The sequence below is a fragment of the Sceloporus undulatus genome, chromosome 5, assembly GCF_019175285.1.
Source record: "Sceloporus undulatus isolate JIND9_A2432 ecotype Alabama chromosome 5, SceUnd_v1.1, whole genome shotgun sequence".
Taxonomy (NCBI): Eukaryota; Metazoa; Chordata; class Lepidosauria; order Squamata; family Phrynosomatidae; genus Sceloporus; species Sceloporus undulatus.
The window spans coordinates 142,372,060-142,396,390 of NC_056526.1; the positions used below are offsets into that span (position 1 = coordinate 142,372,060).

The 24,331-nt window shown below is 38.7% G+C and overlaps 1 protein-coding gene across 1 annotated transcript in view; it reads right to left on the reverse strand.

The window, feature by feature from the left end:
• Positions 1-23,516, reverse strand: part of GLRB (glycine receptor beta) — a 49,342-nt gene extending 25,826 nt beyond the window's left edge. Inside the window, 4 exon segments of the mRNA XM_042470292.1 lie at positions 2,600-2,667; positions 6,787-6,893; positions 14,784-14,937; positions 23,425-23,516. Coding sequence (XP_042326226.1) covers positions 2,600-2,667; positions 6,787-6,893; positions 14,784-14,905 — 297 coding nt within the window. The 5' untranslated portion in view covers positions 14,906-14,937; positions 23,425-23,516.
• Positions 23,517-24,331: the final 815 nt, after the last annotated feature.

A 24,331-nucleotide genomic window follows, 5' to 3' on the forward strand; every position in this document is an offset into this window, starting at 1 on the left:
AATCCAAAAAAAGGTCAAATATTTAGGAATTTACATTACTAGAAAGAACAGTGATCTTTTTGATAATACTGTAACTATAAGAAAATCTGGCAAGAGATCAAAAAAGACCTAGAAAAATGGTCGCACTTACAAACATCCCTTCTAGGGAAAATAGCAATTATTAAAATGTGCGTCCTCCCAAAAGTGCTATTTTTATTTCAAAACTTACCAATTGTAAACAATGAAATTTTTTTTAATAATTGGAAAAAAGATTTGAATAAATTCATTTGGGCGGGAAAAAAAGCTAGAATCAATTGGAAATCACTAACAGATGATAAAGCACGTGGAGGTTTTGGTCTCCCGGATTTTAGATTATACTATCATGCATGTAGTCTGGATTGGCTAATAGATTGGATTAACTTAGAAAGTGGGAAATTGCTAAATTTAGAGGGTTTTAATAAAATTTACGGGTGGCATGCCTACATGTGGTATGGGAAACTGGACAGTAACAAACAATTTGAGGATCATATTGTGAGAAGGTCACTGCTGAGGGTGTGGAAAATTTATAAAGGAAAAATCTATAGAAATATCCCAGAATGGGCGTCACCACATGAAGCTTTTTTAGGTAACACTATAGTTGAAAATAAAGGCTGGATAAGGTACAAGGATATCCTGAAGCAAGTGAATGGAGAAAGAGTTATAAAATCTAAAGAGGAAATGGAAAAAGATGGACTGAAATTACAATGGTTCCCTTATCGCCAGTTATGGGCAAGATTTAGGATGGATAATAAGCAATTGGGAATAGGTCCAGATAATACGGAACTGGGTGAAATAATCAAGAAAAAAGACAAGAAGGGGAGAATCTCTAGGCTTTATAAAATGTGTTTGAAATTAGAATTGGAATCAGAGCAAATTAAACACTGTATGATAAAATGGGCTGGAGATATAGGTCACGCAATTGAATTGGAGAAATGGGAAAGAGCATGGGGTAAGGATGCTAATTTTTCAGCATGCTCGGATATAAAGGAAAATTTAATGAAGATGATTCATCGATGGTATCTCGCTCCGTCTAGATTAGGGAAAATCTATAAGAATAGAAAGGCAAACTGCTGGAAGTGCAAAAAGGGGATCGGAAATTTCTTCCACATGTGGTGGCTTTGTCCAAAGGTGAAAAAATTCTGGACCTCAGCGCACAGAATTTTACAAGATATATATAAAATTAAAATAAACTTCACACCCGAAATCTTCCTCTTAAACATAATTGAAAATCAGGAAGTTAGGAAATATCTCAAACAAATTTTATATCTGCTTACTACTGTGAGAATAACAATCGCTAAATTTTGGCCTACAGAGGAACTGCCAACAATTGATAATTGGTTACAAAAATCCTTTAATACTATAGAAATGGACATGATTACGTTGGAATTGAAGGATAGGGCTCACGAAGGGAAACAGGCCTGGAAGTCTTTCCTTGACTACTGCAAAAAAAGATGGTGCCTCTCGAAGGGTTAAATAACTTCCTTTGCAGTTTGCAGAGTAGGAAGATTTTTGAAACTTTCTCTCCTTCCCTGCATGTTATAAGGTGGTTAAAAGGTATTAGAGTGTTGCAGGTATGGGCTTTACACTGAAATAAATGCATCTAGACGCGCGGTGTGAGATATAACTCAGCGTCATAAACTTTAATCGAGGTACATAAACATGTAGGGCAATCTATTTCATATCAGTCAACATCTGGCAGACAAACTTGGGAGGGGTGGGGGGGTTTCTTTTCCTTCTTTTTCTCTCTTTTCTTCTTTTTTCTTTCTTTATTTCTTCTTTTTGGGGGGCGGGTTGTTTGGTGCTTAACCAAACGAAGAGTTGTGAAAGAGGCATTGTCACGATACTGTTCTGTTCTACTGTAGGTTATATTGTTAGGTTTGTATTGCGTTGAATAAAGATTTATTTTAAATAAAAAATAAAAAAAATTAAAAAAAAATCAATGGCGTTGTAAATTTGGATATGTTTGACAGGCCCTTTACCACTAGGTTTTCTCCCACCTCACATTGTCCTATCCACTCAACACAGGCTCAAACCCCCAATTCAAATACAGACTGTCTTCATGCCAGAAGGCCAGTTTGCATCAAATCCAGGCCAGTTTTCCTTTAAATTAAATTTTAAAAACTTACCTTTTGCTCCAGATTTTCCATTGTTCCAGAGCAATGCCAGGTGGTTGTTAACATGTGTGTCCCATTGTGTCAGCTAACACCACTGCCTCTGGCATGCCACTGCCTCTGAGGTCACAACAAGGCACCCAGCCATGTAATCAATGGTGAGTGTCTTTTTTTTTTTAACCTTAGAGGGCATGACTCACACCAGTGGCAGCAGCACTGGGCAGCACAGGAAGACCTGCATGTAGATAGCCATCCAGTGTCATTCTGGAATGCAGAGGTAATTGAGAAAATTTGGAGCAGCTTCAGGGTCAGGATACTTCAGGAGCAGCCCAGAGTATTCTGACCAATGTAAATCCACCATTCATCTGAACATTTTGGTGTGTGAAGCTATGGACTATTCCATCCCATACAAAACTGGGTACTTTTATCTCTCGTAAATAAATGATATATCCAAGGAAAATCAGTCTTACCATAGTTGTCTCTTGTATTGATCCAAAACTATTAATGAAAATATTGACTGCTACATCAACTGGGATTCCTAAAATATATACATAAGAGAACATCAGTCTTAGGGTTATCAATTAATCCCATTCACAGTTTCTCCCCTACATTCTAAAACTTTTATTAAATCAGAGAATGAATTAACAATCCCATTTCTAAATCTGTAGTGCTTTATAAGGGAAGACTGAAGAGCTAGGAGTAAATTTTTGGAGTTACTTTCTGAGTTATGACCTTATAAGGGCAACAGTTACTGGTGAAATGAGCTCATTTTAAAATGCAATGGTAGTGGAGAAGAAGGAATCCCTCTTTTTGTTTTTCCTCTTTAACATGCATGGCATATTAATTTAGACTGACTCAAAGCTAATTTGAATATTAAAGGAAGGAAAATGTAAGTCTTTGCCATGCTCTGTTGACTCAAAGCAGCTGCAGAGAACTTAAATCCTGGCTAGATTTTGTCAATGGCATGTCTCCAGTTTAAATTTCTCCCAACAGCCCAAGCTGCTATTAGCCCTGCTGGAGAAAGTATAGAGAACCTGCAGTCACAATACAGATGCATGTCTTTTTCATCAAAGGATCTGATAGTAGCTTCAGGGGAGCAGCCATCAGTTTGGGAAAATGACACAGGGAAAAGAGTTATACTTTGATGTCCAACATCACTGCCCTTTTCAAAACTGGCGTCCTCTCACACACTACTGTTGCTTTCAGTTCCACTAAAACAGACCTCATGCCTAGTTTGGTACTAATATGAGATTACTTGATTACAGGGATTACAAGTTAGATACAGAAAACTCTTAAACAAAGGTGGGAAACCTCTTTCAGCCTGAGGACCAGATTCAATATCAGGTAAATTCTCAAGGAATACATTCTTATGATAATTGGGGAAAAAGCAAAATGGTATGATAAAAAATAGCATCCTATTTTAATTTAAAGTTCTTCTTGCCATTAAATAAGCATTAAAATTTATGTGAGTAATTTCATTCTTTTAAAAGATTCAGAAAACCACTAGATGATGGTATCATGGGGATAGGGATGTGGTCCTCTGCAGAATCTGCAGGGTCAAGTTGGAAACCTCAGGAAGGCCTGATGTGGTGGCTTGAAGTTCTCCACATCTTTTCTAAAACAAATCAGACATCTTCTCTAAAATAAATCTGTTCCCCCTTGTGTATAAACATAAGGTGTGGAGGATAGGAATGACCATCATGTCAATCCTTCATGAGAATACAAACCAGCTTCTTCATATGACCCTGTCTTCTATAAGTGGTTCTCGTGTTAATCTAGTCTCTTAAAGAATGAAAAAAAGTTTTCCTCTAAAACTGTTGTGCATTTGGTTCCATTCGTATTGTCTTAACTCAAGACGATGTCTCTGTCCATACAGAGGAAAAGTAACTCTGCAACACAATGCTGTCACCACCATGTTTCACCATGGCAATAGCATTCTCAGGAAAATGAGTACTGTTGGATCTTTGCCACATATAGCATTTTGAAGCGAGACCCCAAAAACCATGTTTGGTTTCAGACAACATAAACTTTTTCTACATATTTACTGTGTTTCCCTCTTGTCATCTTGCAAATTCAAAATGGGCTCTGATAATGGGTTTGCTTCAAGAATGGATTTCCTCTTGCCATTTTCCCATAAACCCAAGATTTAGGGAGGTTTGGGCTGTCTCATGTATGTTTTTTCTCATCTCAGGTATGGATTTCAGTAGCATCATTGGCCTTTTGGGTGCTTCTCTGACTAAATGTACACAGCCTTATCTGAACAAATCCATGGTTGAGCCATGTCCTCTCTATGTTGTAATAATAGATATAACATTGCTCTGGGTTATGTTCATAGCTAAGAATATTTTTTAACAGACCAACTCTGTTGGATGATTGTCATGGACTTTTAATAGTTCATTGGTTTTCATGATGGTAATTGTTTAAATATATTCTCCCATAAACTCAGGAGCCTTTCAGAAACAGGTGCATTTAATTTGAAATCATGTGAGATAGTAACTGCAGAAAGGTGAACTCCATTCAGTGACTTCTGGAAACAGTGGGTTGCACTAGAGCACATCTAGATATGCTGCAAGGAGATGAATAACTGCAACCAACAATTGCCATTATGTTTTTGCTTTTTTAACTTTTGGGCTACTTTTTTTTTTTTAAAGCATTTTCACAGTGTTGAGTATTTTGTGGATATTGAGTGGCAACAATGCCAATTAAGTCAATTACAGTGCCAGGCTGTAATACAGAAAAATCAAAGTTGAGGTGGGCAAGAAGGATATATCTAGGAATGTGAAAACCTCTCCATTTTGATTTTTTTGCATTTCTCCAAATCTTGCCTGTATTTTCCTCCCATCCTTGTTTTGCATGGTGCAATGAGGCTGCTGTGCTTCAAATGCAAATAAGTGGTAAATTTTATATATTTTTTCTAGCTTACCCATTTTCCCCATTAACAGAAGTGCATTTCTGCATATTTCCACACTTTGCACATTTTACCCATTCACATTTTACAACATGCATATTAATTTGTGTGTACTTGTTTCCTCCAAAACACCAGGGTTAAATCAATGTACAACTTTAAAAAAAACACACCAATGATACATTTTTAAAAAAAATTAAATCAGCTACCATGTTAAAATGCCTTCAGTGTGAAATAGCATAATATCAATTGTTTTAAAAAAACAACTTGACTATAAAGAGAAAAATCCACTACCATATAGCTTTCTGCACAAGCAAATAATTTCCACAAAGTAGATGGGCAGCAAAGAACGGCCTCAGGCTGCTCTGACTGCAGTCGTGCTGGGACCATGGCAACTGCATGGCCCGCTTCCATAGTGGGCCACCATCATGGTCCCAAGCTGGCCACTGCCAGGAGCCAGATTTTTTTCAGTTCCTTTTTGATCCAGTCTGGATCACAGTATCTGAATAGCTTCTCACCACTTTGGGAGCATGTGTCATTTTGACACCATGCCCTCAAAGCAGCCAGAAGCTGCTTCTTTTGGTCCTTGTGTTCAGGGCCTCTGGCATGCTCATACAGGGAGGTAGAGTCTTTCTGTTAGCCTGGAACTAAGCCACATATAATTTTATAAGTCATAACCAGCACTGTGAATTATACCTGGAAATGAAATTAATTTTCCAGTATTTCTTATTTAAATAGTGAAGCTGTTTCAACAAGGGACTTGTATGTATGATGTGAACAGCCCCAATCAGCAGTCTAGCTAGGTTGACGTTTCCAAAGGCAGACCCATGTAGAATGTGTTAGATTAATCCAAATGGGATATAATCAACACACGTGTCACTATAGGCAGTTCTGACATTTCCAGGAAAAGGCACAGCTGGCATACTGGTTTTAACTGTACAAATGCACTCCTGGTCACTGCAAAAACCTGGGCATCCAGGCTCAAGATTGAGTCCAGGGGTATACACAAACTATGAATTTGAAATTTCAAGAGAAGTGTATCTCCATCCAGCAGAGGCTGAATTCCTATTCCCTGATCTACTTTTAAATTGTCTGGGAGCACCTCTGTCCTGATTGAATTAAGCTCCAGTTTGTTCACCCTTGTCCAGTCCATTACTGACAGCAGACACTGGCTTAGTACTAAAATAGCTTCTTGGGAATTAGATGGAGATGAAAATGGGTATCATTAGTAGGATGGTGGACTAATGGATCTGGGATAATTATGGTACTACTGAATATAAGCTTACAAAAAGTAGATTGGTGGGTATGAGATTATTTAATGCTGAAATTGTGTGTCTGTGATTTCAGCTTACAGTGGATAACCAAAGTGAGGTTAAAACACTTGCTTGCTAATGGTGTAGTTTCACCATTTGTTGTTAATAATAATGCTGTTTTCATTCTTATTATGTACCTCTGACTTATTGTAACCCTATCCTAGGCTTTTCTAGGCCAGATTTTTTCAGAGGTTATTTGCCGCTGCTGTCCTTTTTGGCTGAGAAACTATGGTTTTCCCAAGACCACCCAGTGGGCTTCTATGGCACAGTGAGGATTAAGACTTGGTCTCTCAAAGTCCTTGTCCAGCACTCAAAACATTTCACTATGTTGACTCTCCAAATGTGTTTACAAGAAAATAAAATGTAATTGATGGTTAATGCAACATTTAGATGTTTATGTAACTGCAAAGTAAACCACATTTATTGTACATGAACTAACCTTTGAAATTTGGTCTTATCCTAGGATCATAACTAACCAGAAGTCTATTCAATATGTTGCTGGTGGAATTAACTGGTACCCTTGCAAGGTCTTCAGCTGATTGTTGCCTGTTAAAGATGGGAAAAACAACTGGTTATTTTTTATTATACTTTATATACCTTATATACTATATTTAATTCAAGCTTTTTAAATCAAAATGCCTCACAACTGCAAAATTGTCCTCAGACTGACATTTTGCACCTGGGAACTTTCAGGCTTCCCTAGTAACTGATGGGTTTTCCTTGTCATTGAAAAGGGATGGTTCAGGGACAGAACATCTATGGGTCAAAGGAAGCATTGTGTGATTAGTATGGACAGTGGTGCTTCTTTCCTGGTATAATCATGGTTTAAAAGCTGCATGTAATAATGTCACAAAAATGCACCAAAGAGGAAGCAATATTCCAATGGCAGGGAAAGTGCATTTCATGCAATATACTTTGGGTGCAGAAGAATGCAGATATATTATAGTTACTGGGGTGGGGGAATGATAGACTTGAATATACCAGTATTCCTTGCAGCAGCGACAGAAACTTGATTCCATGTAAGGGTAAAACTGCTCAGAGTTCCATTCCAGACTTTAAAGAGCTATCTAAAGTGCTGAAAGTTCTCCAAACAGGTTCAGCATCTTCAAAAGCATCTTTAAAATCTGTAATAAAACCCAGAGCAGATTTACTGTATCCCTAACACAGAAGCCAATAACCACCACTGATTTCTTTGGCATCCCAAACAATTCACTGCTGTCCTAGAACGTCCTGATGAGGGTACTGTGCCTGGATGTAAGCACAGAGTACAGGTGATTTTGATAGCTGTTACATTGTTTTTATAGTCAGCACATAATGATGCAGGACATATAATGACCATCTATTAGAAGGCTGCAGATATCACATGACCTGAATTTTTCATTGCCCCAGAACAGATAAAGAGATTGTCCATCTCCAACAGCAGAACTGCCATACATTATCTGTGGCAGTGGCTCTGTTTTCCTTTGTTTATTCAGCAAGATTCAAATAAGAAACTAGAGAGGTCAGAAGGTTAGTAGATAGGTAATCACACTGTTGCAAACACATTAATAGAAGAGGATGTCTGGCAGTGATTAAGTAGCAAGGTGCAGAGGCACTCAGGGAAACATAAGAACCAATATCTCCTCAATCTTTTATCACTTATTCAATTGAGATCAGATTCATGGCATAGCTTAGTGCAGTACTGACTAATGTGTGTGTGTGTGTGTGTGTGTATGCCTTCAAGTTGCCTGTAGATTTATGGTATCCCTTAGACAAGTAATGGCACTGGGCAAGTAATAGTAGCTACAAAAATTCAAATTTTAAATGGTAAGTTGGATTCTAATAGAGAAAGGCACACCAACAAAGTCAAAATTCAATCAGAATTCTGTAACTTAAAAACCTACATCTTGAAAACATCATCAAATATACATGAGCAACAATGATTCAGATTCAAATCCTTAAAATTCCTTGCTGCTAGGTGACTTTGATGAAGTACCGTATTTTCCGGCGTATAAGACGACTGGGCGTATAAGACGACCCCCAACTTTTCCAGTTAAAATATAGAGTTTGGGATATACTCACCATTTAAGACTACCCCTCTTCCAATGCACACCAAATAAAAATTAAAAAAACATCAGATTTGTCATCAATATGGTAATTTTAATTCAAATGCTTATGACATGCAGGTACTTAGCAGGAAAACTTGTTGTATACAAAGCCTGCTTGGATTGGTCAGCTCTCCCTGCCTGCCCAACCGTCCCTGTCTCCAAGGCGATCAGAGCAGTATTGCAAACATGTCTCTTTTTTTCATACCCCGAGTGTCCTGGATGCCTGCAGCTTGCTCCGCCCTTCAGTTACATATGCGACAACTGCAGATTCTCCAGTCTGGCTTGGAAGTTTCAGCACCTGCCCTATAAGATGACACCCAGCGTATAAGGCGACCCCTGATTTTTGAGAAGATTTTCCTGGGTTAAAAAGTAGTCTTATACGCCAGAAAATACAGTATATGTGTGCATTACTGAATCTACCAAACTTTGTAATCATTTTAAAATGCCAGAGAAATATGTACCTATCCTTGCTATGTGCCAGACCACTGGAGGCAGGGGGGAGGGAGCATTCTATAGTTTATGCTACCATGAGGAGCTTTTGTTTTTGTGTTTCGTCAATGCAGAAGACTCTTCATATCCTTAGGGAAGCTGCCACCCCATATTAAGAGACTATTTTTGCAGTGATAGCATTTCCTGGCATAAATCCAAGGGAATCACTTATTTCTGCTCAAAAAGTGCAATTTTAATAGGGTAGACTAAGCTCCCCTCCCCTCCAGCCCACACATAAAAACCAAGAGGAAAGGAAGATTAAGTTTGACACTAGGATGACACAGTTTCCCCCCACTCCAGTTAAATTCCACTGATGTTTAGAGACATGACTGAAGAGAACACCAGCAAACAGGAAAATTATTCTTCTAATATTCCTCTTTCTTCTCCTGGCCTCCATTATTAGCCTATCTTCCTGTCAGATTCTGTGCTGGGACTTGGGTTACAATGTCCAAGGATGTAGCCCAAGATGCATTTTACTCATAAACAAGGCACAGAAGAAATACACATTTATTTAAATGAAAAACCACTTTTGGGACTTTGTCATTGCAGAAGCAGCAACAACAGGAAGGGCCTAGTAGATTTAGGGGGGTGTCAGTGTTCCCCGCAAATCCTGCGAGTTACTTACCCATGGACTACAAGAGAGACTACAAGGCAGATAGAAGAAGAATTAAGAGTTTGTTTCTGCTTCATCAGCTCAGCTCATAGTTTTAATCTGTACCCAAAACATTAATCACCCAAACATACTGATTAATCCAGTAATACCCTAAGGCTTGTAATGAAGATTTTATCTGCACGTCCACAGCTTGAACTTCAGAATAAAATGATACTGTGATATTGTAGTAGTGAATTTATGAATTTATCTGTTTATAATCAGCTATGCACCTAGAAATGTTTCATTGAGTGTGTGTGTGTGTGTGTGTGTGTGTTGTATTTTTTGTTTTATTTTGTTTTCGAGGGAAGCACCTGGACTTCAGTAAGCATGCTGTAAACTTATGTTGTGAATCACTTAACTGGAGAGCAGGTTTCTGGCCTGTACACAGAGCCAGTGTTTTCTAGTGGCTGGAGTACGGGATCAAGACCGGAGACTCAAATTCAACTCTCAGCCAATAAAGCTCACTGTGTGACACTGGGTCTGTCACTTTCTCACTTAACGTTCACAGGATTGTTATGGAGGACAGATGGGTAAAGAACCATCAAATCTTGAAGAAAGGCCATAATATAAATCAAATAAATAACTTCCTGTAGGCTGTTTTTTAATTCTGTTTATACTCACAGTAGCCATTTCATAAATCTATTTTTCCCATTAACTATTCAGTCCATAGTGGCCAAACAGGCAGAGCATAATGTGTCTTTATTTTTGGGGGGTGGGGGAGTACAAGTGGTAGTCCTTTGCACTCCATCTGAAACCTCCTCCCACAACTGCCAAGCCCCAGCAAAAGCTGCCATTGCTGCTTATGAATGGGGAGGAGAGAAAGAGGCAAGCTATTCAGACATTGAAGGAGGGAGAAAGAAATGGGAATGCACCTCTTATGCCTTTCTTTTTAACATCACCTCATTGGAATTCCCTCCCCGCTCCCTCTACCCAATTAAGCAGCAGTATCAGCAGACCCTTCCAGGAAGGAGACTCCACTACACTCCGGCGGAGTGTGTTCCACTGTTGAACAGCCCTTACTGTCAGGAAGTTCCTCCTAATGTTACTACTACTAATAATAATAATACTGTTTATTTATAGCCCGCTTTTCCAAAAGAGATCAAAGCGGGTTACAACAAGGATATAAAACATTATACAATTTGAACAACAGTATATAAACATCATAAATACATTCCAAAATTAAAAACACAATAAAACCACAGAGAATAAAAACCATGGCCAAAAGACAGAACTAGCAGGAAAGCAGCATATATGATGGGGAACAGATGTCAAGACACATGGGGGAAAGCCTTTTGGAAGAGGTAGGTCTTAAGTCTCTTCTTAAACAGGTCAAGGGAGGTAACAGAGTGGAGCTCGTCGGGAAGAGAGTTCCAAATCTGCGGGGCCGATCTGTTGAGGTGGAATCTCTTTTCCTGCAGTTTGCATCCATTGTTCCGTGTTCTAGTTTCTGGAGAAGCAGAAAACAAGCTTGCTCCCTCCTCAATATGACATCCCTTCAAATATTTAAACAGGGCTATCATATCACCTCTTAACCTTCTCTTCTCCAGACTAAACATCCCCAGCTCCCTAAGTCGTTCCTCATAGGGCATGGTTTCCAGACCTTTCACCATTTTAGTTACTCTCCTTTGGACACGCTCCAGTTTCTCAATGTCCTTTTTGAATTGTGGTGCCCAGAACTGGACACAATATTCCAGGTGGGGCCTGACCAGAACAGAACATAGTGGCACTATTACTTCTCTTGATCTAGACACCATACTTCTGTTGATGCAGCCTAAAATCACCCTGTTTCTGGCATGTTAAAGACTGAAGCACTGTCCAAGTTATCATAAAACCACACATTTTGTTTTCATTATTAAATGATGGCATCTTTACACATGCTACTCTGAACAGCATATGTTCAGAATTAATATATCAGATATTAGGTTTTATTCAAGACATGTTTTAGCCTAAGAATGGGACAACCAGAAGTATACAGAAGTAAGCAAAGGAATAAATATGAGCTCTTGTACAACAAAATATGTCATAACATTATACAACAAGTATAATAATAAATAATAATAAATTTTTTTATTTATATGCCGCCCTTCCTTCGATCAGGGCGGCTCACAACAAGGTTAAAATACAATCAACAATAGACATAAATAAAATACCCATTAAAACAAAGCAACAGTAAAAAGCCCCATAGCCCAACCTCTTGGCCACGAAAAGAGGAGGGAGGCCCACAGGATATTTATGCATGGGGGTAGGGTAGATATGCCAACTGCTGTGTCAATACAATGTCATAATTCATGATGCTATTCTAGCAGTATGTGTAAGTAGCTAAGAAGAGCTGCTTCATCAGACCAACAGTTGCCTATCTGGTCTAGGGAATAAATCAGTTGCTGGTCCAAGTGTGATAAGCCTCACTAAATCAATTGTTGAATGTTCAGTCAACAATATGTAAATTCCATTGATTTGATGAGTTTACTATAGCGATAATATTTGAATTAGAATGACCAACCACTTGCCTGTGACCATCACAGTCAGAACACAAAACACCAACCATCACACTGCATTCATAAAGATTTGAGTCCTCAGTATCTATTGTGGTATTGACCCACCTTAGCAAAAGGTACAATGAACTAATCCTACAACTTATATCATGAAATAAAACTGCACCAATGTATCTAGCATAAAGTAAGGTAAGAAAAGGCAGAAAGCTGATACTTAAATAAATTATATAAAGACATCATTTAAAAACCATAATCCAAAGAAAAGTTAGCTATTCAAGTTGAACTGATGAACCTTTTATGGTCATTCCTATACAACACAATTGTTGAAACAAGTTGACTAAGATCTAAACAGAAGAAAAGCCTCTCAAAACAGTTAATAATTACATAACTAGGTCTAAACAAAGGCATGAGTAATCATGGCAAAAACTCTCCTGTTTGGAAAATGGAAAAGCATTTCTAGTAAATATTTGCCTAAAACATAATAATTAACTTTTTCCCCATGCAGATTTTCAACTCTGTAGTCCATTCTGTCAACTTCATACTGTTACTAGTAAACTCAACACTGGAAACTGGAATATGGTTCACAGATTACCCTGAAGGAACAATTACAAAATACTGAAGGTTGCCTACAAGATATTGGGAAGCTTACCAGATCAAGAATATTTACTCAAAGATATATTTCACCACAGAACTGTCCAATATATCACACTGTCTTTAAACACAAATGCATTTTCAACCTGAGGTGTATATAAAGCTCTTGTCTATTGCTAAATAAAATATTTGCACCAGTATAATATAATTTGTGCAACAATTTCCACATTACATAGAAATATAAAATGTTAACAAAGTCTTTATTATTAAACTTCAAACTTTAAAATGGAAAACATTTGTATTTTTTCTTTGTGTTCTCAAGCAGAGTGTTTCCTCAAGCCTATGTTTTCATACAATATAATTTTAAAAGCCAAGGATATTCCAAATTAGTGTAAAGTTTATGCAGTTATGATTGATTTAGTCAATCGTTTATCAAATGCCACCTTCTGACGGTGTGCACTTTGGAAGCCTGTTGCTTATATTCAAGTAGAAAAACAAATCTTATTTCTCTCCTGGGTTGTTTCCTCCCCCTATATTTTGATAATATTCAGATGGTTAATTTGATTCTCATCATCACTTTCAGATAATCTGCTTACAATGTGTTTACATAAACTTCAGGTCACTGGTGAATGGCTATTTGGGGAGTGCTCTTTTCTATGGACCACAACCCATCCCATTCAGCAGCCTTTCAACCCTATATATTGCATGGGGAGAATTCTGCTTTGGAAAGGAGAGAACAGGGAACCCCACTTCTACCAGCCCAGCTGCACATGGCAAAATCTGGATCCAGTTCAACAACAGAACAACAATTCATACTGATAAGCCCTTATTTCAGAGCATGAATTTTAACAGCTTCTACTCCCCACAATTGTGTTTGCATGAACAAAAGCATTTCAGTTTGTGTGCAATTATTCAGAAATATATACATTTCCTATGCAGAAAGGTATAAGCATGCATAAATATGCTAACAGAAACTGAAACCAGACAAAAATATCCAGACAATAAAACAGAATTCTGGGATTTTAAAATATAAACTATGTCCCGGGACAGATGGACAGGAAGCGCCATCCACGGGCCAATTCTAGGGTTCTGGAGCGCACAGCAACCGCACGCTCTGGAACCCTAAAACGTGCCACCGCCGCCATCATGCTGGCCTCCCGTCCACACGGGTACCACCATCTTGACATAAGCAACGCACAGCATATAGACGTCACTGCACGTCCCTTACGTCACAAGTGTGTCAACGGTGCATTTGTGATGTGCATGCGGCATCAGAAAAAGAACTCTTTTTTGGGTTCTTTTGGGGGGCAGAAGGATGTTGGGCAGTTTGGCTGCTGCAGCCTCCTTCTGCAGGAAAACCAGCTGCCACCAGCCCACCTTTTTGGGGCGGTCTGTTACATGCCTACCTTACAAGTTTGAGTAGTAATTTGTTTTCTACTTTGAAATGTTCCAGTAAAAGGAATTTACTCCAGGTAATTTTTTCACCAAAGCATATCTTTTTCTTGCATTCATTAGGGACAACCCACCTGTACCTGCTATCTACCGGACCTTCAGATGGCATGCCGGTTTTGAGATAAATAAAATGGAATAACTAATAAATATTTTAAAATATAAATCCTGATTTTGATCACATATTCACATCTGACTATCATTTTATAATCCCAGCTTGATGTCCTATTTTGACCATAGATCTGATATGACAGAGCAAATGTTTTACATTAAAACAACAAGAGAGATGCAATTCTTGGCTCATCTAGTTGAGATTAGAAAATGCTGGAGAGTTTATCCCAGATCATCTGATCATAGTTATTTACACAGACCAATATATTGAATCAATATGAGGCAGATGGACATGTTTCTGTGTTACAGTTCATTAGATAACTCAGTGCTTTCTCTAATTCTGAATATTTATGTCCCAGTATAACATGTTATACTGGCACAGATTTTAATTAATCTTCAACACAAATTTGTTGTGAACATTATTGTGAACAGCTACTGACTATTTGAATGCTGCCTCACTTTACTGGAAAACTACCAGTCTACCAATTTGGTATGCTTTCTTGTTAGTTACAGAACAATCAACACTTTCATCAACAGTTATGTTTTTTAAAAGGAAGAAACCTACGAAGGGCAGAGATATTGCTTCTTTTTCCCTTTTCCTTTCTTTGATGATTTCTCTTTGGAATAGACTTCTTCAATATATAAGGAGAAAAAAACAAACACAAGAATTGCCAGTAAAAACTTCATTGTGGGGAGTTGAATTCCAGAAGAAAGTTGACCTGTGATAGAAAAGAGAGACAGAGGGAGAGAGATCTTATGAATGTGAAAGTCTCATAATTTACCTAACAAGAAAACAGCTTTGAAAATCATAGCTTAAAAAAAAATGGATTACAACTCTCAGAATGCCCCAGGCAGTATGGCCATGTTGGCTGAGGATCCTGTAGGTAGCATTTCAAAACATAAGCTTTCTAGGCTCCATTTTAAATACTGTAAATAGTGAAATATATTATGTTGGCAATCAGCTACTCGATATAACATACCTGACTTTCCCAAACTTTAAAGGTGGCTGGTGAAAATTTATCAGTCTGATAAACTTACAACAAGTTCTAATTCTAATTTTTCCCATACACTTTGCAAAATGAATTCATTATCAGAATGAGCTAAGACATAGGGTTGGAGCTAAACTGACCCATATTCTTCAGTATTTTATTTTTATATCATACCTCAACTAAAAGAATAGTGCTCAAACATGGTTTTAAAAAATACTTTGGAACACAACACTTTAAACCATTGTTAACAAATTTGTTATGATTAAGACGCATTGATTTTAGTGAATCTACCCTACAAATCCCACCAATGGCATTACCTTTCCATGGTGGTGGGACTGCATGTTCATGGGAGGCAAGGATCTATGCTGACGGCAGCAGTGCTGCTAGCAGGGTCTCCCATTTCAGACATGCTTTTGTTATGGCCCTTGACTAAATGTGCCAAATAATGACCTGGCAGCAGCAGTAGTGGGGTCTGATCTTGTGGAAGATCTCTCAGAGACAATGGCAGTGGCACCATAGTTAACACTTTTTAGTAAGCTTCTTTTGAAAATATTTTATCCTAGAAACCCTATGATGAGACAATCCAAAATAAAACAAGTGATAGTGTCAGGAGATGAGAATCCCAGTCTGGTAGGCTCTCAACAAACTATTGAGGTACAGCAGAGCAACAACTATGAGCAACACAGTGGTTAATGACTCAGATGGACTCAGGCCAGGATATTTAGCAGTTGTGCTCCAAGCAGAAAGGAAAGTCTGAATCTGCACAACAAATATGATAGCAACACGCAATGTGAGAAGCATGAATCAGGGGAATCTAGACATAATTGTTGTTGTTGTTGTTTTTGTTGTTTTTAAAGGAAGGAATGGAATGGATAAACATTGCAATACTTGGGGTAAGCAGGCTAAAGTTGACAGTAATGGGACCTTTTGAGTCAGATAACTACATAGTGGTTTACTCAGGAAATGAAAGTTTAAGAAGAAATGGAGTGACATTAATAGTGAAGAGAGATGTATCAATAGCAGTCATAGGATATAATGCAAAGTCTGACTGAATCATATCAATATGTCATCAGGAAAAACCCAACAATATAACAATAATCCAACTTTCTGTTCAAACTACAGAGGCAGAAGAAGAAATAGAAAGATTCTGTGCTGGAGCCCAGGAAGAAACCAATCACACAACAAAACAGGACTTGTTAATCATAGGTGATTGGAATTCAAAAGTAAGAAGCAGAACAAAATCAAACATTGTAGGAAAATTTAGCCTAGGATCAAAAAATGAAGCTGGAGAGAGACTGATTTGATTTTGTGAGGCCAACAATTTGTTCATTGTAAACACATTTTCCAAGCAACCAAAGGAACAATTATATGTGTGGACGTCACATGATAGCCAATAAAGAAATCAAATAGACTACATAATTGGAAGAAGAAGATGGAGAAGCTCCATTCTTTCTGCAAAAACATGAATTGGAGTAGATTTTGATACAGGTCACAAACTGTTGTTAGGTCTGGAGCTTATGGCTTTAGCAAAAAGTATGGTTCAGGCTTCATTCTGCATTATAGATTTGTAGGCCTTGCTTACATTGTTAGAGAATGGTTCAAGGAAATTTCTCCCTGTATTTGGAGAAGATGGAGGAATGACATAAAAGTGCAAGAAGATAAGACATTCCAGCTCATCTCAGCACCTGGTTAAACAACTCAGTAGTTGAGAATGTCTCTCTTTTGCTTGGCCCAAAATCTGTGAGATGATGTGATGGTGTGTTAGAAAGTTTAGGAAGAATATATATGTTGCTGTTAAACAAATGCTTTTGCTTTGCAGCGGCTTGTAGCTATGTGTGGCCAAGTGTGTATATATGCTTACATTTCTCTTTCTCTTACATGCCTGTCTGAATCTAGAGTGTGTACCTATGTCTTGAAAGTGTGTATATATGCCTTTGCTTTCTTTTATTTTACTTGTTTAAATAAAGCAGCCTTCCTCAAGACAAAGACAGTGTAATCATTTCGCCTGCCTCATACTCTGAACCAGCAGAGTGGTGCTCCCAAGCCAGGGTTTTGTGCTGCGAATATTAAAACTGTCGATATCAAAAATTAGAACAGAGCTAAAGAAGAACACTAAACCAACCATCATGCCTAAATACAACCTGAAGAATGCCCCCATGGAATGTAAAGATAATATAAAACATAGATTTAGGCCTAATTGACCAGAAGCAAAAAGAATTCTGGACTGAAGCCAGACATATTGTCAGGGAGGAATGCAAAAAGAGAATACAGCAGCCAAAAAGAAAGAGAAACCTAAATGCATGATAGATGAAACTCTTCAAGCAGTTAAGGACAAACAAGAAGCTAAACTAAAAGTAGACAAAAATGGAGTCAGAACCTTGAATCCAACTGTTCAATTATCTGTGCATAGGAACAAACAGAATTACTATAAGAATCAATACAGAGAAACAGAAGAGAACAACCAACGGAAGACGAAGAGACATTTTCCACAAGATCCAGGAAATCAAAGGGAAACTTTAACTAAGAATGCAGATGCTCTACAAGCACCAGGGGAACACATTACATGACCAAGTAGAAATAAAAGAAACAATACACTGAAGAACTATATAAAAATGATGAAAGAATGGTGGATTCATTCAAGGAAGAACCATTTGAAGATGAACCCACAGTTTTAAAAAGTGAAGTGGAACTCAGACCATTTGGGAGAAATAAATCACTAGTAACGGATCGTATACTAATAGACCTGCTTCAAGCTACAAAGACAGAATCTACTTTACAGCTAGGTAAAATCTATCAACAAATATGGAAAGCAAAACAATGGCCTACAGAATGGAAATACTGAATATACATTCCAGTCTTCAAAAAAGGGGCACCACGGATTGCAGTAACCACAGGACCGTTGCATTACTCTCCCATGAAAACAAAGAGATGCTCAAAATTCTACAAGACTTCTACCATAAATACCATATATACAGTGGGAAATGCCAGATGTCCAACCCAGGTTCAGGAAAGGAAGACACAATAGGGATCACATTACAAACATGTTAACAGCACACACCAGACAATATTCTTTTGGGGAGAGGGGGATCAGTCTGTGTTTTATAGATTATAGCAAAGCTTTTTAATTTGTAGATTATGAAAAACTATTGATCACTTTTTCTTAAAGAAATTGATATGCCACAACATTTGATTGTCCCGATGTGTAACCTGTACTTTGGACAAGAAGCTACCATCAGCACAGAATATGGAGAAACAGGATGGTTTCCATTTGGCAAGTGGGTTGGCAAGTTTGCACTTTATCACTCTGTTCAACTTGTGTGCCAAAGGTATCATACAGAAAGCAGGATTAGACTCAGAAAAAGGAGCAAAAAAAATTGAAGGAAGGGAATCAACCATTTAAGATACGCAAATAAAACTATCATACTATCAAAAAATAGCAAAGACATAGAATGGTTACTGAAGAAAGTTAAGGAAGAAAGTACAAAAGCAGGTTTACAGTTGAACAGGTTTACAGATGACCACAGATTATTTATATAATTATTGAGGTAGATGATGGAGACTGCATTAATCAGAATAGAGACTGCATTAAGAAATCAAAGGAAGGCTAGGATGTGGAAGGACAGTTATGAAGTAACTAGGCAATATCCTGAAATGTAAAGATATATAATTGAATATTAAAGTTAGGTTTTTCCATGCCATCATAGTTCCAATTACTATGTATGGCAGTGAAAGCTGGACAGTGAAAAAAGCTGACAGAAAGAGAAAGAGCTGACATTTACAAGGTGGTGTTGGAGAAGAGTTCTGTGGATACCATGGACTACTAAAAGGCAAATAAATGGGTCCTAGAGTAAATCCAGGGACATGGTGGCTCAGCAGTTAAGATGCCATCTCTGACAACTGTGAGGTTGGCAGGTCAGCAGTTCAAGACCCAAGCGCCACATCTCCCATCAGGAGTCCCAGCTTCTGCCAACCTAGCAATTTGAAAGTATGTAAAAGTGCAAGTAGATAAATATGTACCACTTTGGTGGGAAGGTAACACCATTCCATGCAGTCATGCTGGCCACATGGCCATGGAGTTGTCTTTGACAATGCTAGTTCCCTCAGCTTAGTAATGGAGATGAGCACTTGATTTGGCTTGCGGCTTTTTAATCACTCATAATTAAGAAGAAATTGAATATGAATTCATGGCCTCATCCTTCAATATGAAAGTTAAACTATTAACTTTCATATTGTCACTAAAATGTTTAGTTAAGTTCCGCACAATTAAAACATTAACCAAACTATGTATCTTTGATTGTAATGAACAAAGACATCATTACTTAACCCACTTTTATCAGCCTTACATCTATTATGCCAGTTGCAAAGGGAAACAGAAACTGCAGGGTGATCTGCATCAGTAATAATATTTCAGTATTACACAGTATTTGCATGGCACTTGCTTAGTGGTTATTTCATATCAATGGATTTCCAGCTGGGCTAAGTGTTCATGTTCAATACTAAACACTGCTTGCCTGCTTCTAGCTGCACTGTTTGGGAAGGGGGGGGGACTTTCTGAATTTTATGATCTCAGTGCCATATGCAGTTATTTTGCCAGCCTTCGCTCTCTACAGCAAAGTGATTGAATCTTACAGCACCAGCTGCATACCTCTGTCTCTCCATCCTTCCTTCTCCTCCTTATTCCAAATGCAGAGGCTGCCTACATTTTTCTTAAAAGGAGAAAGATATTTATATCCATTAAGTTGCAGCAACAGAAGACATTCTTGTCTTCCTTCCAAGAGCAACAGAAGAGGCATCTTCTTATGCCCAGAGCAACAGCAACTGGGGCTCCCAGCCAAATGAGTAGACATGGGGCTCTCCATTCTCTCAGTAATGTAACAAGAACATCTCCCTTACCATGCACTCCTATATGCACTAACAAGGGACTTTTGTGACCTTTGCAAGTGTTTCAAATCATCAGTGGATAGTTTAAAGAGAAATAAACATCCCAAAGTGCAAAGGGCCCTCATGCACAAGCTGTAAAATGAACATGAAAACAAATATGTAGCTAAAGACATTTTTTTCATTGACATGGGATTCATCTTGTGCACCTATGTTGCAAAAGCAGTTGGCTGCTGCTGTTTTTTAAGGACAGCCTGTCTAACTTTGACACCAAGTGTCCCTTTCCTCCTCTCCACACACCAACCTCACCAGCATAGTTTGGCTCCTGTTTACCTTCCTCCTACCCTCCCTTCTAAGTGACAAGGCCAGACAATGGACAGAACAACCATTTTCTTTTCAAGACTTTCCACTTTTGATGCCCTCACAAAGGGTCAGAAAAGAGAAAGACAGAGGGAATGAGAGAAAATGTGCATGTGTATAAGAGATTCTTCCTAAAACATAATTCTCAGGCCAAACAGACCTCCTTCATTTGATTAAACAGAGGGTTTCTGTTAAAGCCCTTTCCCTCTCCTTGCAAAATTATAACAATAATAAATATTGTTTCCTGATACATTTTAGCATTATCTAACCCCCATCCTGAGAAGAGCACCCTCCTCTCTGGTTCCTACACTACATTCCAATATGGTTAGCTATTCTCCTTGGCTTTGGGCAACATCCTTCCTCCTGCCTTTGTCCCCCAATGACCATCATTAAAACTGGATTTGGTATTTCATCTCTATATTCACAAGGTTTTGAATTTCAGCTAACATTCTCACACACAAACTGTTTATATCGGTCTGTCTCTGGACTTTCCACTCCACTGTATGCATCTGAGGAAATTGGTTAAGCCTATGAAAGCTCATGCTACCAGCTTCTTTCTTTCAATCTGAAAGGTGCTACAAGATCCCTTTGCATACTGATTTTCCTGACTGCTATGTCTCTGATCAACTGTTGTTGTTGTTAACTGCCCTTGAGTCAACCCCAACTCATGGCGACCCTATGGATGATACATCAACAAGACCCCCTGTCATCTACTACTCTGCTTAGGTTCTGCAGATGCAGGTCTGTGATCTACTTGATTGAATCTACCCATCTAGTGTGTAGTCTGCCTCTCTTTCTAAAACTCTCTATCTTCCCTAGCATTATTATCTTTCCTAATGAGTCATGCCTTCTCATGACATGGCCAAAGAAGGTCAGCCTCAATTTAGTCATGTTGGCTTCCAGGGAGAGTTCAGGTTTGGTCTTTTCAAGGAACCACTTGTTTGTCTTTTTGGCCAGCTATAGTATCCTCTGCACTCTTTTCCAGCACCACATTTCAAATGAGCTGATTTTCTTCCTGTCCCCTTTCTTTATTGCAGATTGGGGGGGGGGAGAAGTTGGATAGATGTATTAATATAGTAAGTATCCAGTAATACACAAATGAACATGCAACAATCACATGCATATCAATAGCACATGTTGAAAGTAAAATAAAACAAGTAGTTGCATAACAATAATGTATATTTGAAATATATAACAATAGCATACATTCAAGACACCTTCAACATGTGTTATTGATATGAATGTGATTGTTGTGTGCTCACTTGTGTGTTACCAGATATTTATGATATGAATACAGCTCCAACCAACTTCTTGATTCCTTCAGAATATTTATCTCTCCAGTCTGGTGCCTGGTGGCACTCTTGTGTATTTTCCTACCTCACTGCACCCTTCCTTCCTGCCTTTCTTTACTGTCTAGCTCTCACATCGTATCTGGTGGATGCGGAATCCAATACCTTGGACAATCCTAACAGGACTAACTCTTTGAACAATAACAACACTCTTTTCTACCCCAAAAGGAGAACAGAGCATATATTCCTGCCAGAAGAGATTCAACAGCTGAATTGGCTATCTGGATTTAGAAGAGCATTAAAGACCAGTCTCTTCTGGCAAGCTTATCCAGATGATTTTTTAAATGGTGACTTTTCAGTTATGAATTTTAAATGTGGGTTGCTTTAATATGTTTATATTTTGCTTGTCTTTTTTAACTGATGTGTGTGATTCAGCTGATGCCTTTTTGACTGATGGTGTTTGTTAACTGTTGTTGTTCACTGCCTCAGTTGTAGGGAGAGGTGGGTAAGAAATGATGATGATGATGATGATGATGATGATATCCCTTTCAAGGGTCTGTTGTACTGAGGTTTCTCTTTTGACCCTTTCATACGTGATTTAAAAGGTAAAGAACTGCATCTTGTGAATGTCTGAAATGTAGCATAGCCAGGACTTTGTATGTGAAAGCTCTTTTTATTATTAATAAAATAGTAATGGCTATCACAAAAAATACAATATCCCTCCAGTCCAGCAGTGCAAACCCAATCCCCCATAACTACACATACACATTTTTTTAAAAAAACAAACCTGAATACTTCAAAATTATGCATAAAAACCAACCATTCAACAGAATAAAATAATATAAATAAGGTAGTTACCAAGGAGAGTATACCTAAATATACACCTTTTTAAATTGAATATTTATAAATCATGCATAAAAACAACCATACAAGAGAATAAAATAATATAAATAAAGTAACTGAGATGCATGAAGGACAGTATACCTAAACATACACCTTTTATATTATTTATAAATCATGCATAAACCACAACCATACATCAGAATAACATACTATAAATAAAGCAGGTGAGGTGTATGAAGGAGAGCATATCTACACATGAACCTTTTTTAATTGAATATTTACAAACCATGCATAAAAACACACACAACAGAATAAAATAATACAAATAAAGCAGCTGAGATGCATGAAGAACAGTATACCTAAACATACACCTTTTTTATATAAAGCATGCATAAAAACACAACCATCATCAGAATAACAAACATAATAACATGTTTACGCCTATACCTATTTAATTGAATATTTACAAACCATGCATTAAAAAAACCACACTCACACAAGAGAATATCATAATAGAAATAAAGCAGCTGAGATGCATGAAGGACAGTATAATTGAATATTTACAAAGCATCTATAAATAAACACAACATAATAGAAATAAAGCAGCTGAAATGAATGAAGGACAGTATACCTAAACATACACCTTTTTATTATTTATAGATCATGTATAAAAACACAACCATACATCAGAATAACATAACTACAGAGTAGTGAGATGTATGAAGGAGAGCATACCTACACATGAACCTTTTTTAATCAAATATTTATAAACCATGGATTTTAAAAAAAAACAACAGAGCATAACATGATAGAAACCAAGGAGGGGAGTTGTTCTTCCCCTCCCTACCTGGCAGCCCCCAGGAGCCCCTTTTTTGCTTTGGGGCCCAGTAGAGACAGGCGAGGAAGGAGGGCTGCAGGATGCTTCTGTCCAAGGTGCTGAAAGCAGCTTCCTCTCTGCAACGGCGCGGGAAGGAAGGAAGGAAGGAAGGAAGGAAGGAAGGAAGGAAGGGAGGGCTCCTCCAAGCCCCTTCTCCCTAAGCCTCCCCCTCCAGACTTCCTCCACCAAGCCACCCCCCAGCAGTCCAAGGTGGTGGGGGGACTTACCACAAAGGTGAGTGATGCCTCCCCCCCTGGCCCTCCTTTCCCTCCTCCTCTTCTCCTGGGGAAGGCTTCTTATAGCCGGAGGCGTCCGGGGAGCCTTCCGCGGGCCATGATTACAAAGGGCAGGGGAGGGGAAGGGGGAGACCAGAGCAATGGCGCTCTCTCTCGCCGGCGGAGCGCTCTCTCTCAGAACGAGCCCTGCATCAGGGAAGGCTCCATGGCGCTACTGAGCATGTGCACGGCTGGTGCGGAGCCTGCGCAGACCCCCTCTGCACATGGGCAGTCAGGGAGGCGAAGCTCCGGGGAAGCCTTTGCCCTTCCTTGCCTCCTTGCCCTCACTGGTCTCCCCCTCCCTCTCCTCGCCTCGAAGCGCACCGGGAATGCGACAACTCCAAGCAAGCAGCAAGCAAGCAAGCGAGGAAGGGAGGGAAGGAGGGCGGGAGGGAGGGAGAAAGGAAGGAAGGAAGGAAGGAATGGAGGAAGGATCGAGCAAGGGAGGAAGGGAGGAAGGAATTATGGATGGAAGCAAGCAAGTAAGGGAAGAAGGAAGGATAGATGGAAGCAATGAAGCGAGGAAGGGAGGGAGGGAGAAAGGGAAGAAGGAGGAAAGCAAGGAAGGAAGGAAGGGAGGAAGGAGGCAAGCAAGCAACAAG